At 49.1% G+C, this 21,841-nt stretch overlaps 10 protein-coding genes across 10 annotated transcripts; 5 read left to right on the top strand and 5 right to left on the bottom strand.

Moving 5' to 3' along the window:
* Window positions 1-633: 633 nt before the first annotated feature.
* Aud_010199 (uncharacterized protein) lies at window positions 634-931 on the bottom strand (the record flags this gene model as incomplete). Its single annotated transcript, XM_043295042.1, has 2 exons — window positions 634-676; window positions 756-931. The coding sequence occupies 2 exons, from the start codon at window positions 929-931 to the stop codon at window positions 634-636; spliced, it is 219 nt and encodes a 72-aa protein (XP_043150977.1).
* A 2,145-nt stretch (window positions 932-3,076) lies between these two features.
* On the top strand, window positions 3,077-4,206 carry Aud_010198 (uncharacterized protein; the record flags this gene model as incomplete). The annotated part of the gene is made up of 3 exons (XM_043295041.1): window positions 3,077-3,142; window positions 3,229-3,372; window positions 3,430-4,206. 3 exons carry the CDS (start codon window positions 3,077-3,079, stop codon window positions 4,204-4,206), a joined length of 987 nt encoding a protein of 328 aa, XP_043150976.1.
* A 3,401-nt stretch (window positions 4,207-7,607) lies between these two features.
* On the top strand, window positions 7,608-9,701 carry Aud_010197 (flavin monoamine oxidase family protein; the record flags this gene model as incomplete). Its single annotated transcript, XM_043295040.1, has 1 exon — window positions 7,608-9,701. One exon carries the CDS (start codon window positions 7,608-7,610, stop codon window positions 9,699-9,701), a length of 2,094 nt encoding a protein of 697 aa, XP_043150975.1.
* An 826-nt stretch (window positions 9,702-10,527) lies between these two features.
* Aud_010196 (uncharacterized protein) lies at window positions 10,528-10,950 on the top strand (the record flags this gene model as incomplete). The annotated part of the gene is made up of 1 exon (XM_043295039.1): window positions 10,528-10,950. One exon carries the CDS (start codon window positions 10,528-10,530, stop codon window positions 10,948-10,950), a length of 423 nt encoding a protein of 140 aa, XP_043150974.1.
* A 670-nt stretch (window positions 10,951-11,620) lies between these two features.
* On the top strand, window positions 11,621-12,826 carry Aud_010195 (uncharacterized protein; the record flags this gene model as incomplete). Its single annotated transcript, XM_043295038.1, has 1 exon — window positions 11,621-12,826. The coding sequence occupies one exon, from the start codon at window positions 11,621-11,623 to the stop codon at window positions 12,824-12,826; it is 1,206 nt and encodes a 401-aa protein (XP_043150973.1).
* A 659-nt stretch (window positions 12,827-13,485) lies between these two features.
* Window positions 13,486-15,107, top strand: Aud_010194 (CRAL-TRIO domain-containing protein; the record flags this gene model as incomplete). The annotated part of the gene is made up of 4 exons (XM_043295037.1): window positions 13,486-14,271; window positions 14,323-14,364; window positions 14,417-14,516; window positions 14,578-15,107. The coding sequence occupies 4 exons, from the start codon at window positions 13,486-13,488 to the stop codon at window positions 15,105-15,107; spliced, it is 1,458 nt and encodes a 485-aa protein (XP_043150972.1).
* A 130-nt stretch (window positions 15,108-15,237) lies between these two features.
* On the bottom strand, window positions 15,238-15,699 carry Aud_010193 (DUF3759 domain-containing protein; the record flags this gene model as incomplete). Its single annotated transcript, XM_043295036.1, has 3 exons — window positions 15,238-15,404; window positions 15,488-15,625; window positions 15,687-15,699. The coding sequence occupies 3 exons, from the start codon at window positions 15,697-15,699 to the stop codon at window positions 15,238-15,240; spliced, it is 318 nt and encodes a 105-aa protein (XP_043150971.1).
* A 633-nt stretch (window positions 15,700-16,332) lies between these two features.
* Window positions 16,333-16,962, bottom strand: Aud_010192 (putative phosphoglycerate mutase family protein; the record flags this gene model as incomplete). Its single annotated transcript, XM_043295035.1, has 3 exons — window positions 16,333-16,417; window positions 16,471-16,693; window positions 16,746-16,962. The coding sequence occupies 3 exons, from the start codon at window positions 16,960-16,962 to the stop codon at window positions 16,333-16,335; spliced, it is 525 nt and encodes a 174-aa protein (XP_043150970.1).
* Window positions 16,963-17,958: 996 nt separating this feature from the next.
* Window positions 17,959-18,784, bottom strand: Aud_010191 (putative endoglucanase; the record flags this gene model as incomplete). The annotated part of the gene is made up of 2 exons (XM_043295034.1): window positions 17,959-18,562; window positions 18,627-18,784. The coding sequence occupies 2 exons, from the start codon at window positions 18,782-18,784 to the stop codon at window positions 17,959-17,961; spliced, it is 762 nt and encodes a 253-aa protein (XP_043150969.1).
* A 967-nt stretch (window positions 18,785-19,751) lies between these two features.
* Window positions 19,752-21,473, bottom strand: Aud_010190 (putative tannase; the record flags this gene model as incomplete). The annotated part of the gene is made up of 1 exon (XM_043295033.1): window positions 19,752-21,473. The coding sequence occupies one exon, from the start codon at window positions 21,471-21,473 to the stop codon at window positions 19,752-19,754; it is 1,722 nt and encodes a 573-aa protein (XP_043150968.1).
* Window positions 21,474-21,841: the final 368 nt, after the last annotated feature.

The raw sequence follows: 21,841 nt of genomic DNA, 5'->3' as shown, positions 1-21,841 counted from the left end.
AGTGGATCGACACCAGCCTGCAATGCGCGCTCAATCCGGGCAAAGACGGTGACACTTATCGCCCCGAACGGTTTCGGGATATTCCGCACTTGAATTCGCGATACGGATTTATGCAGTTTGGCGTTGGGCCGGCGAGTAGACGATGTCTTGGGAAGTATTTAGCGGATATGTTGTTCAAGTTGACCCTGATGGCTGTCTTGAACGGTATAGTCTTTATTTCACCGCAAGATGGGTCAGAAATCGAACTCAGATATGTCAACGCTAAAATATAAACCAGAAGCAATGGAATATGTCCGAGGCCTGGGCCGCCTGACCGTCATAGACGCTAAGGCTCTTCGTTCGAGAATTCTCTACAGTTCTCTGGGTAGTCGGTCCGTTTCCAATGGGATCTTACTACTGCCAGCCTAAAGCACTTTAGGGATAAGAACGTAATTTTCTCTCTCAGTATTCACAATGAATTTCATCCAATCACATGACGGTGAGAGACTATCAATGAGCCCCCCATGGAGTATTATTACATACGCAAACGCCGTTGAAGAAAACAAAGCTCGCAAGTGATCAGACACCTTATCTCTACAAATGCATCATTTGGATATCACAACACTCCTGCCCCGTAATCGGATTGGTTGGCGGTTATTGCGAAGTCTGCCCATTATTATTGCTTTGGGCACCGGCACTATTTAATGAAGCCAAACAGCAGTCAGAGCCAAGTTCAACAAAACGGTCATCACTGAGGAAAGCAAATGGCGACTTACTGGTAGATCTTCTTGCAGACAAAGTAAGTGGCGGTTCCGACAAGGGCGACTTTGACTAGACCCCCGATGCCGCCAGCGCGAGGGTTGAGACCGCGCACGTAGTTTTGGCGAAAAAACCGACGGCCTCGACCGGCGAAAGAGGGGGCTGGGTTGCAGTAGGTGTAAGGGGAATGCATTTGGGCTCTTCCTGTGACGCTGTTGGAAAGGATTTTTCTGGAGTAGGGGTGTGCAGTAGTAGTGAGAAGAGGACAGGAGAGAGAACTGTACGGAGTGAGCAATATATTCTAGCTTCGGGGATACTGAGCAAGCCCGGCTCCGAGGCCGAGGGCCGAGCCCGAGATGTCTGATGTCCTTGCGTCCCCTCGTGTCCTGCTGAATGCGCTTGGACCCGGTTGGCAGCTGAATGACGTGAATCACATCTATGCATATCTCAGCCGCATATCAGTGAAGCAGCCAAAAAGGGCCGCGGGCCTTACAATGACACCTTGTCTAGACTCCAGCATAACAATTGACGGCTCATTCCATCGCTCAGCCAGAATTGCCCCACCTTGAATTTAAGCGTCAACAGAGCACCTATCAGACATCAGATATGCATCCCAGTGATTATCATCTAATTTGTTTCTTAGGGAAATCTTCCTCCCAGACGGCTGACATGTGATAACCGTGCCTGGCTAGGCAGTAAACAAAAAGAACGGTCAGGACAATACCTCAAGATTAATTATGCGTCAATCCGTTGAACCTTCATCAGTCAATTTAGTTCCCATTCTCGGAAAACCTTGAAATTCGGAGCTGATGGGACAAGCACTTGCCGTTTTGGGACAGTTTTGCGCATGCCAAGACTGGTAATCTTCCAGTAGGGATGTTACGGAGGGTACATCATGCCATATTTAATCGACGCGGGCTGGAGATCTTCGGCTGAAAGCTCGACCTCCTCTTCATCCACACCATGTAGATGCGATGTGTGGGAAGCTTGGACTGATCATTCGATCAACTGCCTTGTCGCTACTGCCTCGCCTATACAAGACGGTGATCAGGCAAGACGAGCTTGTTGGCCCACAGACTCTACATATCTACCACCGATCCAATCATGGACGCTTAGAAATTCTTGACTCTGACAAGCAGACTCACCTTTACAATGTCTATCGCTCCAGCTCCAAGCCACACATGGCCATATCTCGCTCAGCACCTGGAGTTCCTGAGCAGAACATCGACCATGCATCGTTCCATCATTTCAAAGCCGAGATCAAAGTTTCCCTCACAGAGCAAGACATTGCCATAAGAAATGCGATTCTTATCTAGCTCCTACTAAGTGATTCGTGCTGATACACAGTGGACCTGGAAATGAGACGGTGCAATGACAAGTAACCTCAAGCTCGTCGATCAAAGGGGCCAGACCTTGGCAACGTGTGAAAACGCCTCGTGGTCAACCAAGAACCTGGGTACGTTATCAATCAGGGGAAAGCCACCACTGCATGTCCTCGATATCAGAGGAGTGGGCAAAAGGCCTATACAAGGGCGGCTATTGATCCGTCCATTTGATGAATCAAACCTTTTGGATGCATTTCAATATATTCTCTTCTCTCATCTTGTATGTACCTAATGGAATCCAGTCCACCTCAGTCCTTCTTACCGAGATCGGGGTTGGTCACGTAATAATAGTTTTGATGGGACAGGACTGGATTAGACGACTGTGCCAAGATGATGTAGTCTGCAGAGCATCCTAAAGTGGCTCTCGTATGAAGTATGGATATATCTGTTATCTCCTATCCAATCCGCATGGACATGAGGGTTGGTTTAATAGGTCATGGATCAACCCATAATCCACATGGGTTGGATGGAATGTAGTGCGAATCAATCCATATCCAATCCGTGACAAATTTATGTACTCTGTTGTCAGCTGACACTCAGAAGCCGGTTGGTAAGTTGCGCTGAGACCCGACTAGTGAGGTGACCAAGACCCCGCAAATACTGACTGCGCAAAGTCCTCAAGCTGACATCGCTTGGATTGTTTGCAGTAACATTTCATAAGATGGAATACCAAGCACACAATATCCCATGGAGTCTTCTGGCCTCAAACCTCCACTGGAGCACAATCTCATGTGGTGACCAAATCATCACAAATCTCCGCCCTACCATGAAACCTCAGCAGGGCAAAGAGCTCACCTACTTTATCAAAGCGTTTATTCGAACCATCGACGACCATTCAGTGTGCGAGCGCAAGAAATTTCCCTTAGTATAAGAACCAGCCGATCCGACAGAAGTTATTCTCGACTCAGCCACCGTCCAGAAAATCACCCCTACCGTCCGCAGATGGCGTAGCTATGGCTATGGCCTCCAAGGCAGATGCCCTAGTGAAATTTGCGAAGTGGACCAGTACAACGAAGAGTGTAAATGCATCCCCATCCCAAACGAAGAGAACAGGGCGTCCGCATTTCTCCAACCCCGTGGTTCGAGACATTGCTACGAGTTCTAGTATGAGAACTCTGGAGCGTTCTTCAACGTCGAAGTGGTGAAAACTTTACTTCTGCATGGGGAGATAGACACTATTCTGCGCGTGTGTGCTCTGCCTGGAGTGGGTCTTGAGCGTTTGTGGCGTGACGGGGAATGCCAGTGTGCGGTGAGTCCTACGTAGCAATGACCTTAAGATGCGTGCTTGTTGGGGCAACTAACACAGGAACCTGTGCTCGGATGGGACCAAGTATGTATCAAGGCCCTCAGGGCCTACATATGTCTCAACACGATTTACTGCTTCCCAGAAATATGGGACGACGCTTCCGGCAGAACCGCGGAGGTGGACTACCGCAACACCAAATTCTACCAGTACACACTGAGAACATGCACAGGCACAGGGCAGACATCAGAAGTGAGCACATACCCGCATCGACAATTCTTCGGGATAGGCAACAACCATTTTACAGGCGAATACCAATATCCGAAGGTTAGAAGCACACACTGGCTACGATGGGCGGATAACAAGCTTCAGGATAACGGACGGTATTATTGTCGTCGGGCTGACCATTATGGGAAGGTGCCCATTGACGAGTTCCTTACCCTGGAGAATGAAATGTTTGCGGGTCATCAGCCAGGTTTGTCTGACGTGGCACTTGTTCGGGATTACTTGTTTCAGAAAGGTCTGCCGGCGGAGCTGGTGTTGAACGTCATGGAGCTCGCGGCGTGTGAACCGGTAGGAGGACGGTTGAACGAGCCACATGATCCGTTCCACCCATCAAATCGCAAGGAATTGGCTCTGTACCTCACGTATTGTTGGCGACTGCTAGTCCACTGCGACGTGATGGCCAAGGCTCTTGGCATGAAACTTCCATGGGAAGAACTTCTCGGCGACTGTATCGCTGACTTCTGGGCTGATGACCGCTGTGGTGCTGGGCGATTCTTTTGGTATACGCTGGATGAGTACAATATCAGGATGCACAAAGTTTTCATCCAGCCTTGATCTATGGCTTTGAGGCTATGAGGCTGAAATTTACGGCTTTTGGGAACCAAATCAGCACCTACCTCTCTCTTTGAAAGCCAAGGAATTTAAGGCACAGTGTAGGAGAGATGTAGGCCGAAAACAGCCGTGGAGACGACGGAGTTAACAGCGACGGTAGAGCTAATGTTGAGGATGCCGGGAAGACAGCATACTGTCATGGAGAAGGATGGAGTACGTGCGACGATTTGACCAAGATAATGCTTAATCGTCCTCGCAGTCAAGCTGCCAATCTGCCTTTCATATAGAGCCTCGAAACTACTTTCCGGGTCGCATTCAGTGCAACCAGGTATAGATCATTCCCTATGCTGACTTGCGCGACAACTAACCTCCGCCAAGATTGGGTACCCCCAGGATCACAGCCACTCTGTTGCCAACCTCCCTATCCACAGTTTAGAGATGCGCTATTATTAGTCCTTTTCTTGGGAACCTGATTATGCTTAGTCTGAGGCTGAGCATTTCACAGTATACCACAAGCGACTTATTTGTAGGCTACTTGGATGTTTGGAGATCCTTGGATGATATTGCTCCCTGTAACATGCTATTATTATCTCCTATCGTAGACAAGCGATGGCTGGCTGTGGTGTACTGTAACGATTCTACTCCCTCACCTATCTTCCCTTAATCTATGTCCTGCCTCAGTCATCTTCGTGAAGCTACATCCTATGAATAGTAATACTAACATTGCACTCAGATATGACAGGACAAAATAACTTAGATTCCGCCCCATTTCAAGACACTGTAATATTAGGAAAGTCTTTAATATGTAGAGGTAAACTAATCAAATTACAATCCTGATTGTACGCGATGAAGCATTGCCCGGAAATAAGCGAAGGAATCCTTTCCTAAAGAAGAAGATTACAAGGCATAAAAAGTCTTGCCTCTCCCTTCTGTATGTCTAGAATTCATCCACTATCTCCTCTCCAAGACACTACAGCTCTCTCCTCCCAAGAAAAAGCAAACTAGAAGTTTAATCTACACAGATAATAGTCGCCATGCAGCTCAGCAAAGTTATCATCTTCTCCTTCCTTGCACTCCAAACCACCTATGCCCTCCCTGTGGCCAATCCCGACCCGCAGACCTTGCAAGAGATCTGTTGCTCACTGCTGGACGAAATGGCTGCGGCAGCGAGTGCGGCAACTACAGCGGCATTGGAAGCGGCAGAGTTACAATTGCAGATGGTAAGTGCAAAGGAATCCCATAACTAATCCACTTTTCCCTGAATCATCGTACAGGTCTGGTCTGAATAAGTGAACCATGACTAACAAAGGCTTATACCAATAGGCGATAATGGAATCCTTCGGAAACGTGATGGTTACTGGAGCCAGTAATTGTAAGGATGCTTGCCAAGGTCTCAAGCGTAGCCTGTTTGGATTAGAGCAGCATAATTGAGGGTTCACTGGCGATATCGGAAGGTCCAGTGGGGGAAAAGAGAGGCTGAATTTTCTACCTACCTATTTATGTAAGCGACGCGAAAACGTCGAGTAGATTCATAGGATGAAATAAATTCCATATGGTTCTTGAATTTACAGCTTCCACATCTAGTTGTATACTCCTGGGTGATGTTTCCATCCTCAAGGAGACCAGAACCCTAAGTACAATGACCAACCACCTATCCCACCCGCTGACCGGAACCAATTAGACAACCGCCGGAAATTCCAAACGACTCGAATACCACAACTCCAGCCGTCGGTTTGTTGAAGGGTAGGCTAGCTCCCTGTTACTTCCTGTGCTCACTATAACTAAGGGATAGGGGATATTGTGGTTGAGGTTGCTGTTAAGGGAGTGGGGGCCCGCGGCCGCTATGTATCAAAGCAAGTAACTTAACAGTGGATACAACAATGTAGATCTGAAACCGTTTGCTTGGATTTTGTAAGTTGAATTAGAGAGTTATATCGACTAATGAGTCTTGCTGAGAGGAATGTAGCTTACTCTGAAGCCAAAATTTTGACATATATCAACTATCTCTCCTTATACTCTTTATCGAATGTGTGTTAAATGGTAGCACTTATCACGGGCACTAACTGCTACGTGCTTTGGCACTATGGGCTTTGTAAAATGAATATGACTAGTGACATTATGGCGGAAAGTTAAGGGCATACCTAAATAAAGGCAGGATGCTAGGCGGGAGTGGTCTCTCTAGTTGACCAGACCAAGATGCCGAATGGATTAGTACAGTGGGCATTTAACTATGCTTAAGTCAATTTACAGGACAACAAAAAGCGGCCTTCCTAAATACGGTCCTAGGGATAGCTAATATGCCCTATCATGCATAGACCCTACTAATAGACACTATAGCGCTGCGCAGTTGTTTACGACTACTTATTGCTTCTATCCAGGAGTATTTAGGGTGGAAGTTCACTAGTCCAATACATTAGTTACTCTCTTATTATTATGTATATACACCTAATAGGCCTTACTTCGATCTCTACTATAATTATTCTTATATTATACCTGTAGATTAACCTCAATCCTATAACTAGAAATTACTCACCAGATCGTTGCTGCATCAGGATGTATGTATGCTGGCTATAGCCAGAATGCAACAACACTGTAAAGCGGCATAATGATACCGCCATAGCGCTGTCATGGGGCAGCGAAGTGATTATGGAGTTGCAAGGGGCTTGTCAAAAAGCCTCTGTGTCTCATACCGCCAGTTACTGTAATTGTTTGTTCCGAACATTATGTATTACTTTTAATTAGTTTGGCCTTGTACCGGTTGCCTTCAATTGAGGACCCCTTTAGAGCTTACGTGGGGTCAACAATGTTCATTTTTCCAGCGGAAATGTAAGCATGAGGACCCTCTGGGTTACTGTTTAACAAGGTCTCAGGTTATTTACGGCATCTTAAAATCATTAGGGTTTAAGCTAGTACCTAAACCTAGTAAGGTGGAAAACCTCAGCAGGGACTTCACTCAACTATATGTTCTATACTTTTTGTTAACTGACAAATTTACCACCCTAAAGTCAGGGTGATCAGGTAATAGGGGGTACGTAACTATAGGTTAGAAATAATGAATGTATTTTTTAGGAGGTTAGGGGGATTTTTTAATACTATTGTATAATAGTTAAGGAGCTCAACAAGGCCTTTAAGACCTTGTTGAAATTTCTCTTGGTAGTAATTTGAGACCTTGCTGAACTGCATTCCCAGGACCATGGCAGCTACATTTGCAGATCAGGTACATGCTTGGACGTTTGCAATGATAAAGTCATGTCGATCGTCGCGAGACGTTTCCTGCAGACTCGAAAGGTCCTCACGCGCGGCATGGCCCTGCAACCTTGTGCTCCTGTAGATCGCTTGACAGAAAGAATAAAATCCGGTCCGACCGTCACCTGCCTTCATTGCCGGTTTTTTCAAAACGAAACATGGCAGTCAAGATAATTGCGAGTGCGGCATTGCTGTTGGCCCAAGTAAACTGCGTGCTTAGCAGCCCTCAGGGTACGAGCACCGTTCGAGTCTCGACGTCCGATGTTGTTCAGCCTGGTGGGCTTGCTAATGTCTACCTCGATTGGCGCGAAGCTCACCCTGGTATCATCGAGGCTGTTTATGCGTCGTGTTTGAGTCCTGATACGTCTTCGAAGCAGATCATCGGTCGCTTTACTGTCGAAGGTCACCCCCCTCAACGACTCGCCTGGGCGGTCTCTAGCGATGCCCCGACGGACAACTGCATCTACGTCCATGGCACCGAGTCAGATACGTCAACACCAAGTCTCCTGGGGAAGAGTGAGCCCGTCCGACTCAGTCGAACGGCAAAGAAAAGATCGCTCGCCGATACAAACATTCCGCTCCTCAAAGATTTCGACTCACTCGGGGCCTGGTTCGACGGAGTTGCCGCCATCAAACAAAAGACTGAAACCCACGGTGGTGTCGCATCTGGCCACTCGCCCAAGGACAGCAAGATCGCCATCGTGGGCGCTGGTATCGCCGGCCTTGCCACAGGCCTAATGCTCGACAGTGTCGGCATTCACAACTGGGAAATCATCGAAGCCAGCGATCGCGTCGGAGGGCGGTTCCGGACGCGGTATGTTGCTGGGACGCAGGAGTGGGCGGAGATGGGGCCGATGCGATTGCCCTATTCTGTCACGTACAAGGACAATAATGAGACACTGCGGTATACGGATCATGAGATGACATTCCAGCTCGCGGGTATCCTAAACGAGATGAATGGGAATGACCCTCGTTGGAAGATTGACTTTATTCCGTGGATCCAGCATCACCCGAATGAGCTTATTGCGCAGGGGACTCGTCGACATCCTGATGGCCGCATTCCCACTCGATCTGAGATTGAGGCAGATCCAAGCCTAAAAGAAGCACCTGACATGTCCAGTGCCGAGTACCTTAGCATGAAGGACAGAATGGACCGCATTCTGAAGAACGAGACCACACTGAAATCCCTCCAACGAGACGTCTGGCGCGCGCACAAACTCGCCATGGAAGAAGGTCTAGATGACTGGAGCGAGCAATCCATGATGCGCCACGTCCTCAAAGCTAGTATGAATGTCACCGACGAAATCTGGACAAGCTCCGACTACGACGTCTTCTGGGACGAGCTTCACCACAACTCCAACCTGGGGCTTGACGGCGGCAGCAGCGCCCTCGGCGAAACAACCTGGCTCTGCATAGACGGCGGCTTCAATCGCTTCTCTGATGCCTTTCTCCCCCACGTTCACAACCGCCTAACCCTCAACCGCAAGATCCGAAAATTAGAACCCATCCCGGGCCCCAATGGTACAACCCGCACCCGCCTCTCCTGGTATCCCAGTATCACCAACCGCACCCACGAGTCCGAGGACTACGACTACACAATCATGGCGGTCCCCTTCACAATGACGCGCTTCATGGATCTGCCTAACTTCTCCTCCGTCCTCTCCCGCGCAACCAGCGAAGCCGGCCTCCGCTTCAAATCCGCCTGCAAAGTCGCCCTCCTCTTCCGCGAACGCTTCTGGGAAAAGGGGCCCCGACCTATCTTTGGTGGGTACTCGAAGCCACCTAGCAAACCCGTCGGAGCCCTGTACTACCCGGTCTATGGCCACAACGAGTCGCGCCCGGGGCTTATAATGCACTACCGCGGCGGCGACTGGAGTGACCGGTTCGTTAGCTTTTCAGACGAAGAGCATGTACAGACTGTCCTCGACGCCATTGTCTCAATCCATGGCGATCAAGCGCGTGAGCTCTACACGGGTGACTATGAGCGGCTGTGCTGGTTGCAGGACGAGCACACGGCGACGGCGTGGTGTCGCCCAGACATCGAGCAGCATAGGCTGTATATCCCGGCGTATCATGTCACCGAGCACAATACGATCTTTATTGGCGAGCATACGGCGCCGACGCATGCTTGGGTGAGCTCGTCGTTGCAGTCGGCTGCTAGGGGGAGTGTGCAGTTGCTGTTGGAGTTGGGGCTTGTGGACGAGGCGAAAAGGGTTAATGAGAAGTGGATGGGGAGGTGGATTCGTCTGTAGATGGCCTCCTGGACAACCCTATAGCCTGTTTGTTTACAGATGTCATCGAGCTCCATTTTTTGTTCGTCTGGACCACTTTTACCTTTGCTTCGCAGCGCGACAGCCAGCGAGTGGCCGAAAATCCCAGCTATGGACTTGCTAATTGATCCCTTGACACTGCATATAGTGACATACGTACCGCCAAGAATGGCCACTGACTTGGTCACAGTTACTTGCATTGTGAGATTTGGCTGAGGGGTAGTAGTAATGGGGGTGGTCCGCTTTAAAGTGATCCCCGCTCGGCGTTGATCACGCAACGCCGTAGACTGGTCATGGATTGGATATAGATTGATCCGCACTATGTTTGATCCAACCCATGCGGATTATGGGTTGAACCAGGGTTGGACTGCGGATAATGGAAATATCTATAATACCAATGTCGTATTCTAATTATCGTATATTTTTCTAGTATTCTTCTTGCCACACTACTAGGATATCTAATATCTTATTTAACAATATGATATTTCACTATATAAATATTATATAATCCCTATTATCTAAGGTAAAATAGCCTTATAGGGGAGTAGGGGTGACCTCTAAGGTTAGGATGAAAAGTAGTGTGGAGAGATATATGTCTTACCACGACAATCCTAACAGTCATCATCTAAAATCTACCATAACTCCGATTTTTCTTAATATATCTATTTTTTTAATATATAGATAGGTATGACTATTATCTATCTGTAGATTAAAATATATTCCTATCTAGGCCTAGATATAGTTAGATAAGCTTATTACTTCTAAGTTAACCGACGATCCTGTTGACGCCGTCTCACTCCCCATCTTCATGGTTGCAGATGCGGTGGAGGACATGAAATCGATCGTCGAGGCAACCGAGGAGATAGATAGGGAGAAGCGCAAGGCAATCGTCTTTGCCTTCCTGAGCGCCGTTTTCCTTTTAGTCCCCGTCGTCGGTCAGCTCGTGAGTGGGCTGAGATCCCTTGTCACAAGTGGGCGCAATGTCGCGCTGACGGGAACGGTCGGTATCGCACCGTTGGATGTCTACATGGTGGGCGATGACAAGAAGAATGCGCCACTGGCCATCTTCAACCTCATCCTTGCTCCCTTGGCACTCTTGGACATTGCGCAGGTGACTCGCGCAGCCAATTTCCGCCGCGCGATGCCCGGCGAGGATTTGACCAAGTTGAGCGATAACCTGGCAGCCCGCACGGTCATTATTAGTCGTATTAAGGACAGATGTCCCATTTGACGCATCTTTGATCAGAATGCTGTACAATATCGGGAGGATAGGCAATACAAAATATAATACTATTAAGTCTTAAGTACCTTCAATCTATGTCATAACATGCAGGATCCAGAACGCAGACCACCAGAGAGGGCTCCATGATGCCACTTGAATGAGGAAGCATGTGCTCAATTGATCAATTAATACGATAAAGTCACAATTGGATTATGAGATTTATCACTTTGAAGCCAACGGCGTCAATCGGAAATGATGCCAAACCAATGACATCATCATCGGGATCAGAGGTAGACTAAATTTTAAGCATAATCCTAGCAAACAACCGCGCATTAATATTATTACTCGGCACTAGATATGTAGCAAGGACAGACTGGACTAAAATAAGAAAACAGACATCACCAGATCCAAGTTCCTGTCGATCATTATCATTATGGTAATAGGTCATGGAGGGCTTGGCGTGGCTGCCGGAAACAGGGAAAGTACACAGTAACCATGACGCAATTGACATGAGCATTCCCTGTCCCATACGACAATGTCAGTGTACGACATCGTCATTGCATTAAAAGTTATAAATACCATGGACCACTTCAGATCTCGACAATCTCTTGATTAAGTTCACGCACGAATCTCACTCCTTCATTTAACTCATCTCCTACTTCATAAACGCAATTACAACATGTTGACCCGAGGTTCTCGATTCGCAACAGGCTGTGCCAGGCAGCAGCTCTGGGGCCAAACAAGGGCATCTCTTCGCAACCAACGTTCTCGCTACGCTACCTCAACTCAGTCCGCTCCGAATGGCACCAACCCTGCCTTGGTCGGGGGCCTCGCTGGTGGAGCGGTGACCTTTCTCGCAGGCTACACATGGTACCACTTTTCCGGAGCCAAGAAGCTTGTTCAGACCGCGAACCAAACACAAAAATACTACGACGAAGCAAAGAAGACAGTCGCTCAGAAGACTCCTGATCCCGACCAGGCCTTTGGTTGGTTGAGAGATACGGCGAAAAATTACGCATCGTGGATCCCTGGGGCCAAGCCCTATGTCGACCAGGCGTTTGACGACCTCGAGGAGATCAAGCGCAAGCATGGAAAGGAATTCAATGAGATTGTCAATGATGCGTACAAAGATTTGCGCGAAGCCACAAAAAAAGGCAGTCTTGATGTGAACACCGCTGTCAAGATACGGGACATTTTACAAAAGCACTTCAAGCGTCTGTATGAACTGGCTGGCGAGTCTGCAGGTGACATCCTTGACAACCATCCCGAAATCAAGGAGAAGGTCGGCGGCAGCTTGGATCAGCTCAAGGAGCTGGGCAATGCCTATGGTCCACAGGCGAAAGAGGAGGTCGACAGAACGTGGCAGCAAGTGAAGGATATCATCTCGAGCGGTGTTAATCCCGAGACCGTCCAGAAGATTCAAAGCCTGGCCCAGGAGAAGAGGGAGAAGCTCCAGAAGTTCGGCGATGAGGCATGGCAGCGAGGTATGGAAGAGGTTAAGCCATACCTTGATCGAAACCCCAAAGTCAAAGAACTTGTGGAGAAGAACAGTGATGCATTGAAAAAGGGCAACTTTGGAGAACTCTGGGGTATAATCAAGGAAAGCTCGTCTTCGGACAACCTAGGTAACCTGGAGGGATACATCAACAAGACCGTTGATCAAGCCAAGAAGAGTGGTTTCAATCTTGACAGTGTGGCAGACAAGTTGCCAGGAGGTTCAAACATTCTCTCCCAGCTCCAGTCACTCCAGAATGTTGCGCAGAGGAAGGGTCCAGAGGCGGAGAAGATTCTCAAGGACACCCTCAATGACATCCAGGGTGTCTTATCGGAGAGAACCAAGCAGGCCGAGAACCTTGCTGAAGAGGCCAAGAAAGAGAGCAAATGATTGGAGTGCTACGGCCCACTTTCTGAATCTTTCCTTGTACATATATGCATGAGTCAGGCTTTCTGCTATTTTAAAGTCTCCAAAGAATCCGGAGATATGTGTATTTTATCAATGAGTTGTTAGACGGAATTGACGAACCGACATCAGGATAACTATATTCTTGTGCTTAGTACATAAGTAAATTGGAGCAAGGACGGCCTGGAGCGTTGTATGACTCGAAATATGACTCTACTTATTTCTACATGGAGTACTACCTCTACCTTAACTGGGATACTTCTGAAGACCTCTGTGACTGCTATATGACATCATGCCGGGTACCTTAACCTTCAGCCAATCAGAAGCGCAATACTGTTGCCAGTGCCGCATTCACCGCCGTCAATTACCGATACAAGACATGATTGGCTCATTCCCTTTCGGTTCTTCAGCGGCCCGTCTGATCCAAGAACCAAGGCCAATCAACGCCCTGACGGCCAGGGTCGAAGCCGCCGAGCCGAGGAGGGAATGTTGTTGTGCGGGGAAGTAGCCTGCACCGCCTCCTGGCATCTGATGGCGCTTGTGCACCAGCGTACACCGATTAATGGGAGTGCGCAAACCTTTGCGTATCCCTGCGCGGGGTCGACCCGGTTCCACGTAATAGTGATTGATTGTTCTATACTCAAATGGTTCGAGAGCCAAGCAATATCCCTCCGGGGTTTCTGGGAAATCTGTCGAGGGAACAGGAGAGATGCTTGCAGCAACTCTGGTCTTTGGTTCTTTACATTGAAGATGCCGCCTCTGTCAGAGGCCTCGAACAGCTCTTCCGGGTCAACAGCGCCGAGCGAAATGGATCAACTTCAATTTCGTCATTTGCGCGTCGAAATTCGCTGCTGGCCCGGACGGATTCCATCTTGTCGCGCAGGAGCAGCACAGCGTCCTTTCCGGCACCTTCCAACCCACTAGTCCAGAGCCTTCGCAGTATCGGAATGACCGCATCTGAGATCCGATCTGTCGCAAAATCCTTGACCTACCTGAGCCCAGACGATGTCCGCTGGGGCATACTGACGGCGAGCAAACATGAATTTCCGGATAGGTGGATGCTTCGATACCTGCGTTTCTGCAAGTGGGATGTCAGCAAGGCTTTTATTCTCACTCTGAACGCTTTGCAGTGGCGAATAAAGGACATGCATGTGGATGACCGTCTACTCCCAGAGGGCGAACTTGGTGCGCTGCACCAGTCGCAGGCACCCTCCAATGCTGCCGAAGCACAACTGTCAAGTGGCTTTGTTCGTCAGCTGCGGATGGGGAAATGCTACGTTCATGGGGTCGATCGACTAAGCCGACCCTTGTGTGTGATACGAGTGCGATTGCATCGACCCGAGGATCAATCGGAAGAAGTGATGAACCGATACATCACACATATTATGGAGTCGGTCCGGCTTCTCATCGCGCCTCCTGTCGAGACAGCAGTATGTACCGCTCACATAGGTGGATTCGTAATGCTGACATACCCGTCGTAGACTGTCATTTTCGACTTGACTGGCTTTTCTCTTGCAAATATGGTGGGTTTGCCGGCATGGTGGGAAGAATTACCTGCTGATGTTCCATATACAGGAGTATGCTCCTGTAAAGTTTATCATCCGATGCTTTGAGCTATATTATCCGGAGTCGTTGGGTGTTTTGCTCATCCACAATGCTCCGCGTATTTTTGCCGGTGTGCTTGGCCAAATTCCTGCCGTTTTCCTCGTCGCTCACCACTAACTAAGTTTACGCAGGAATATGGAAGATCATTAAAGGCTGGATTGACCCGGACATGGTGACAAAAATCCACTTCACCAAGTCGGTGGAAGATCTCGCACGGTTCATCCATCCGAGTCAGATTGTGAGCGAGCTGGGGGGTGATGAGGACTGGGAGTATGAGTATACCGAGCCTGAAATGGATGAGAACGACTTAATGGAGGACGACGAAGCGCGCAATGCATTACTGACTGAGCGACAACATATCAGCGAGGCATTTCTTTCCCTTACGTCCCAGTGGATCGAGGCGACGAGACTCGACTGCCCTAAAGAGGTTGCGATCGTCCAGTCTCGCCGTTTGAAAGTGATGGAGCAACTTCGCCTTAATTACTGGAGATTGGACCCTTTTGTCCGAGCCCGTAACTTCCTTGATCGAACAGGCGTCATTCAGGAAGGAGGGAGAATCAGACACTATCCAGAGCCTAGACCCGAGGTTCAGATCGAGACAGCCAAGGTGCTGGAGGTGGCCCATGTTGATCGGGCACGGGTGAAGCTCATTAATGTGTAATAATTTTAACCTGGCGACCATGATGATGATACCCGAGGCATCACTCATTTTGTTTTTTCTTACAGTAACGAGGGCACACTATCTTTAATAGTATCAGATTGATCCTATTCTGATTCTGTAGCGGATACAACTAGTTGTAATCCTGAGAGGAGACTTCGGCCAGTTGATCAGCAGCGTGCATCTTGGCCCGCTCCCGATCAATAAAATCAAGACCCTTGGTCTCAACTTCACGGTCAATGAAAGCGCCGGCCAATGCAGCGAGAATCTCCTTGGCCTTCTCGTGGCTAGGAGGCAAGCCTGTATCCAAATCAGCATACGTGTACCAGACTAATCCATCTTTCTTATTATGAGACATGGCGGAGCGACAGGACAGAACGAACCGTTTTCAGCAACGTGATCCTCATAAGCCTTAGCAGCCTCATAGGAAGCAGCGGCAGCAATCAGTTCGTGGCTTATTTTGGCCTCGTGCGGCATTGATTGATATTCGTCATAGGCCTGAGCCTGGTCACTGTCGGCGCCTAGAAGAGTATACAAGTTTAGTGAACAGCGATAGGAACACGGATAGAATGGGAGCCCTACTGAACCAGCCCATGATGTCAAACTTATAGGGACAAGGAATGAAGTGGAAATATCGGTTCAGAAGGTTGTGTTGATGGAGATATTGAATGAAATAGGGGAGGCGAGGGTAGAGGGCTGGACAATGGTTTATATAGGCCAGTCTTTCAGGTTATGGCGGGGTAAAGGAGGGCCCCTCCTATGGTGCAGATCTAGGATAATTGTCTCATACTGTCTGGTACTATCGAGTCTTAGATGATAAGTGTAAGCTTTCTAGGCGGGGCTGTCCACCACGAGCTGCCCAATAGCATCATGAAATGCTCACTGTAAATGGCGACTATTCGTCTTAGCCATGGTCTAATCAGATCGGCCTTATTTTTAGCGGATGCGAAACTGTAGTTACGTACCTCCTTTATGGATCCAAGCTACTGCCAATGGAGCCCTTCTGGCCATGTCACAAGGATGCATCCTGCCAGGTACTGAGTTGTTCTCATCACTAACCGTGTTTGCCTTGTACTTCACTTATCCATTCTCAAGCTCTATATTCAATAATAACCCGCAAGCGCTAATGTAGCTATATGTATCCAGGAAGAGGGATGTATATCTCTATATCAATGTATTGGTTGCTGGAGCTAACTCTATGAAAGTCAGAGCAGATATCCGAGCCATCTTAATTATCCAAGCCCGGACATTGCTCGCTGCTCTTTGCCGAGATCTCGGAGTAGGGGTAGGGATCGGTCCATATCAAGTCGAACCTGAGATTGTTCAGACACAACGCCATTAATTCTTGTATTCAGGGAAGACTGACCGGTCATCAGGATATGTTGGAGCATCATTATCGCCCAACTTGTCGACGATATCCGTCAAGGCGTCATGTTCCCAGCAAATCAGCACATTGCCCAACCCGGTGTAACCCTCAACCACGTCTCTAACACACTTCGGATCATCGCGATCACAAGACGTGTCCACAGTCAGTCCCAAGTCTTTAGCGAGAGGCTCTACTGTCTCATAAGGACGAGCGCGTTTGCCATCTGGATTAACAACTTAGCCGGAGGTCTTTTACGACAGATGTGATTATCATACCATTCTTCGGCGTTTGAGCCATGATGTATCCAATGTTGTAGCTTGAAGAGCTGCCAAAGACAGTGCGAAGGCATTGAGCACGCTCGAGGCCCTGAACGCTTAATCCGTTACCTCCATCGCTGGGCTTCTCCCCATGACGGATGAGGTAGACGGTAGGCTTGACTGCTGAGACAGCGACGCTGAAGAGGCCCAAGGCCAGAATGGTTTTGGCATGCATGCCGATGAAAGTTGAGTGACAGAAGCAAGGAGATGAGTTTTGGTTCGGATCGGTCCGCCTTTATACCTGCTCAGAGTCGCCGAGTCGCCATCTTACAGATGCGATGTAACCTCATTGCACACATTCTAGTCCAAATCCGCGTCGACAGCCCAGGAAATGGTTGGCAATTGTGGACTGAGAGAGATGTATCTAGCAAAGAAGGAAGTGGCTGTGATAATGTGATTGGTTCGTGATGCACACGTGCTGGAATGGCTTGATGATCGGCTTTCTCATGTTTCAGGTCTTATGCATCGTTCGCTTGTATTCCGCTCCCATCCGTCGATCCCTCGCTAAGACGGCTAGAAGATAATGCGCAGCTACTGGTGCTTATGCAATATTACTGTTGCGTTGCCACTGCATCCATCTTACCAGCGGAAGTGGGAGCCGGATTGTGAATAAAATAGTAGAATAGTATAAAGTAAATAGTATAGGAATGACAAAGGAAATTCACGAGTGCAAAAGGGAATAGATGGCTTGCCTAGGTATGAAGGAAGAATAGGAGGAAGGATAGTAGAATAGAATAGAGTAGACTAGTAGAAGGAAAATAGCTAAGGATGCCTTAGCTTAATGTCTTAATTCCTTAATTTTTGCAAACTAGCTATAGGGTGATTTCAAGGGTGTATCTATAGATGATTCTTCTTAGTATAGGCCATTCAAATATTGAATGATCTCATAACTAGGTGATCTCATATTAGATCATTCTTTGCTAATGGTTGAAATCGATGATTATTGATGATGATCCATGGCCATTAGATCCATGGATATGATCAATGATTAACCATACCATGGCTCTCATCAACACGGATGTCGGTCCAGTCCGTGTCCAATTCTGGCTTACAATCCAATTTCGGCTGAAACAGTAGTGTGAGATTCAACAAAATAGAAACAGGAGTTCATTGAAACATCGACTCAGCAAAGCCTAGAGGGAATATAAACAGGATATTCCAATCATTGTTCCTACGAGAGACACTGGGAGTAATAAGGATTCAACACCTTGCATGTGGCACCCGAAGCACAGGCAGTAGGACCACTCCAACCGCTGCCACCACACTGTCCATACAGGGTCTGGGTCGCTCCTCCAGTGGTGGTCGTGGTGGTTGTCTTGGTGGTGGTTGTCTTGGTGGTGGTTGTCGACGGAGGAGGAGGATTGCTGCCTCCTGCTGTCATGCCCACCGGAGTTTCATCGGTCGCTGTCTTGCCGTAGCAGACACAGGTCTCCCAATCGGAGGTGGCCTGACCAGGACAGGCAACCGGCTCAAAGTTGACTACCACATTGTCGCCAAAAACTTCACTCTGGGCCATGATATCAAAGTGGTAGCTGTACCCATAGTTGTTTGTGGCGCCAACCTGAGGACACCATTGCTGATTGCCATTATAGGGGCAGAGATTGGTGACCATGACGATGATACTCTCTCCAGCGGCCCCTCCGGTGCCACAGCCGCTGCAGGGCGTATTGCCAGTTGATGTCAAGTTATAGCACTTGCCGCATCCCGCACCGCACCACGAGGCGCCGGCAGTATCGAAGAGGGCCTGGGAGCCGGCGGCCGTGTAAACACCGTTACTGATGCCGAGCTATAGATCAAACGTCAGCGCAGTCCCTCAAACAGCTGTGTGTTAGCCTTCACCTGCCAAGAGTATCCACCGGATGATGTTCCACAGCCACAAGCTCCTTCCTGCCCGTCATAGTAGCGCTGGCTCTCTGGTTAGTCATGGCTGGGATATCATAAAGCAAGACCATACCGTAGTTGTGGCCAGATAAGCTGAAGCCGAGGCAACGAGCCATAGGCATGCGAGTACTGTCTCTACCTTCATGGTTGAATCTAAAAAATATGGTGTTGATTTGAGAAAGAGCACACAGCAATTTGGTAGAGATTTATGTCTCTAGATCAGCTCAAGGCACAGATCTCGACAGCATATTTGAAGCCCAGTGGTCGGCCCGCCGATCCGGCATTACAGTTTGCAGAAGGCTAGTGCGCAAGCAACCAGGAGACAGTACACCTTGCTCGCAAGTTTTTAGCCTTAATTAGAAAATAACCTGCTCGGCAGTTGCCAGGATCGAATCATATTTGCCGGTCTCCATTGACTGGGAGTAAGAAGCTTTGGTGGCTACGTGCCTGTGTTTCAGGTTGATAAATCCTCCGCACTTGAATAACCATCGCAGCGGGGCTAGGCATCACAAGTCTATACATCGCGGGATTTTTGAGAGGAGTATACACTACTAAAGGGGCATTTTATTAGGCGTGCAATAACCGACAGGGGCTGTCTGAGCCGATCTGCCACTTTTCTGCAGAATCTTCCAACAGCCGATGGGTAGAAAGTAGGTTGGGCAGCAGACTCCTCAGAGCTGGGGACCTGTCGAAGAAACGCGATATACCTGACCGATTTAACCTCGTGTAGAAAGCATCACAATCCAAAAGAGGACTAGGTGGTTCTGTCTGTTAAGGACATAGTTCTCCATTATTTGCCAAGTCCCAACAAGATAATAACAGCTTAGTAAACTAACAGAAGTGCCCATGTCACAGTGATCATAGTACTTTATTCACCCGAATCAATAAACAGATTAAGTTGGGCAAGCCTATGGTCGTTGTACCTTGCATGGAGCCAATCAAGAGAGATCCACGTGTCTTATGGTAGGAAATATTTCTTAAACTACTTGACGAAATTTTCACAGCAGTAGACTATAGAAGCCGAATGGCGTTGATCTCCCGTCGAGAGCTACCGCTCCAACTTATATATTACCATGAAGAACGCTAATATACAGGCATGGGAACTCCATCCAAGTCATAGTGCCAGCTGTCGATGGATGCCTGGTCATAGACACAGTCCATGGTCTTGCCGTTGTTCTTCCAGAGAGGGCGCAAGGGCCACGCGCAGAGCTGCTGGTTCTCGCCTTCGTACTCACCCTGAAGCACTGTCGCATTCAGAGTCACAGGGGTCACCCCCTTTTCGACCCATTCGATCATGGCAGCGAGGTTGGTCTGGGGCCACGGACCATTGGGCATGGCATCGTTGGTAGAGCAGTGGCCGGCACCGGGGACGGTGTACAAGCGGTACCATTTATTCAGAGCATCGGCGCCAGCTTTGTACGACAGATTGCCGTACATAATACTGCGGACCGACTCCCAGTAGCGGACCGATGAAGCAGTTGGAATGCTGAAGTCTGCGTCGCCATGGTAGTGGATCACCTTACCGCCAGCCTGGTGGAAGGGTGTCAGATCAGGCCAGGTAGTCTGCAGGGTGCTGTAGTACTCCTGCATGCTCGAGATTATCCAGTCTTTCAACGTGTCGTAAGTGACCCCGTCCAGGCTGTCCAGAGTGGTGCTGTTCTTGTTCACGAGCAGTGCAATGTGTTCGCCCCCGAGTTGGTCGATGGACAGCTCCCACTTGCCAGTGGTGGAGTTGTACTGCGTCTGCGCATCGTCAAAGGCGGCGCTGGGCTGATACGAGAAGTACACACGACGGCCCTGGGAGTCATGCAGTCCGTTGATGATGGTTTTGGCGACCTCGACTGCCTTGGCCGAAACGGTGCCACTCTGGGCCGGTGTGGCGGCAGAAGCAGCGCAGGAGTACTTCTTCCCAACGACAGTTTTCGGGTCAAAATGCACCAAGCAGAGATCAGTTCTGGCGACCACACCATCAGACCTGCCGTCCAAGGGATCGCATGCAACGATAGTCTCATTCACGATCTTCCCCAGCTCGCAGGGTGGCGGGTAGTAGTCCAGGGTCTTTTCAACAATATTCGAGAAGAGATGCTGAGTCTGCTGGAACGACCAGCGGAACGCAGGAGCCCCAATGACGGCCCCATCCCATTCATCACCATAGCGCTGCACTTGACTCCAGCCCTCGCGGCCACCCTCGGAGCATCCATGGTAGTAGGAGTAGAGTTTCTGGCTGTCGGCCATGCCGTAGACGTTGCGTGTCAAGGCCTTCCCGATCAAGCTAAGTTCCCGGTGAGCCTTGTAGCCGAACATGTACAGCGTCTCATAGTTCAGTGTGCCGTTAGCTAGCAGCATAGCCTTACCCGCATTAACCGAGAAGCCCCCGAAACCGCCGTCCGTGAGTCCGGACGCGGCGCCGTAGATGATACCCTCGGGCAACATGCGGGTCCCGGAATTGATGGCATAACCACCACCTCCGGTAGACAACCACCGGTTCTGAAAGTTGCTAGGAGCCGGTAGCCAGATTTGGAGTAGGACTCGGTCGCCGTTGATGCCATCGTGCGAGTAGGCCAGGGTGACATTGCAGTAATCGATGGTCGCGGTAGGGTAGTCAATACTGCTGACCGTGCTATTAGTCACCACCCTGGCCGTAACAGAGTTCGAATCAATTGTGATGCCCTGAATAAACCCGGAGGAGGGCAACGCATCTTGAACATAAGAAGCAGTGCAGAGCTCCTCGAGCGTTGAGGGAGTCGCTGCATATGCCACAGCAGCGAGGCCCACGGTGAAGGGGACCCAGGCAGAGGGACGCATTGATATTTCTTTAGTTACTTGCAACAAAGAAGGATGATGCGAGATGAGTACAGATAGAATGACGAGGAAATACTTCTCACCTTTATAGCAACAATCCACACTTGTACTCTCGTCCCTTTCCCCCGCTTCCTCCAAGTCCGGGGTCAAACGCAATCATTGAACTGCTCTCCTGGAAGCTTCATCGATATTAATTTGTGGGGCAGCTCAGTTAGCCAGCTAAGCATGATGATCTTCACCTCCTCTGGACAAATAGCATTCCTTACTCCAGAAAGAGCTTCGGAGAATTTGTACATAGTCAGACATAAAAGAATGCCATCTCCACAGCCTCCCCCCCCACAGTCCCACAACCCCGAGGTTAATCCGGAGAT

This window comes from Aspergillus udagawae (assembly GCF_001078395.1).
Source record: "Aspergillus udagawae IFM 46973 DNA, scaffold_8, whole genome shotgun sequence".
Lineage (NCBI taxonomy): Eukaryota > Fungi > Ascomycota > Eurotiomycetes > Eurotiales > Aspergillaceae > Aspergillus > Aspergillus udagawae.
This window is presented reverse-complemented; position numbering and strand designations above follow the sequence as displayed.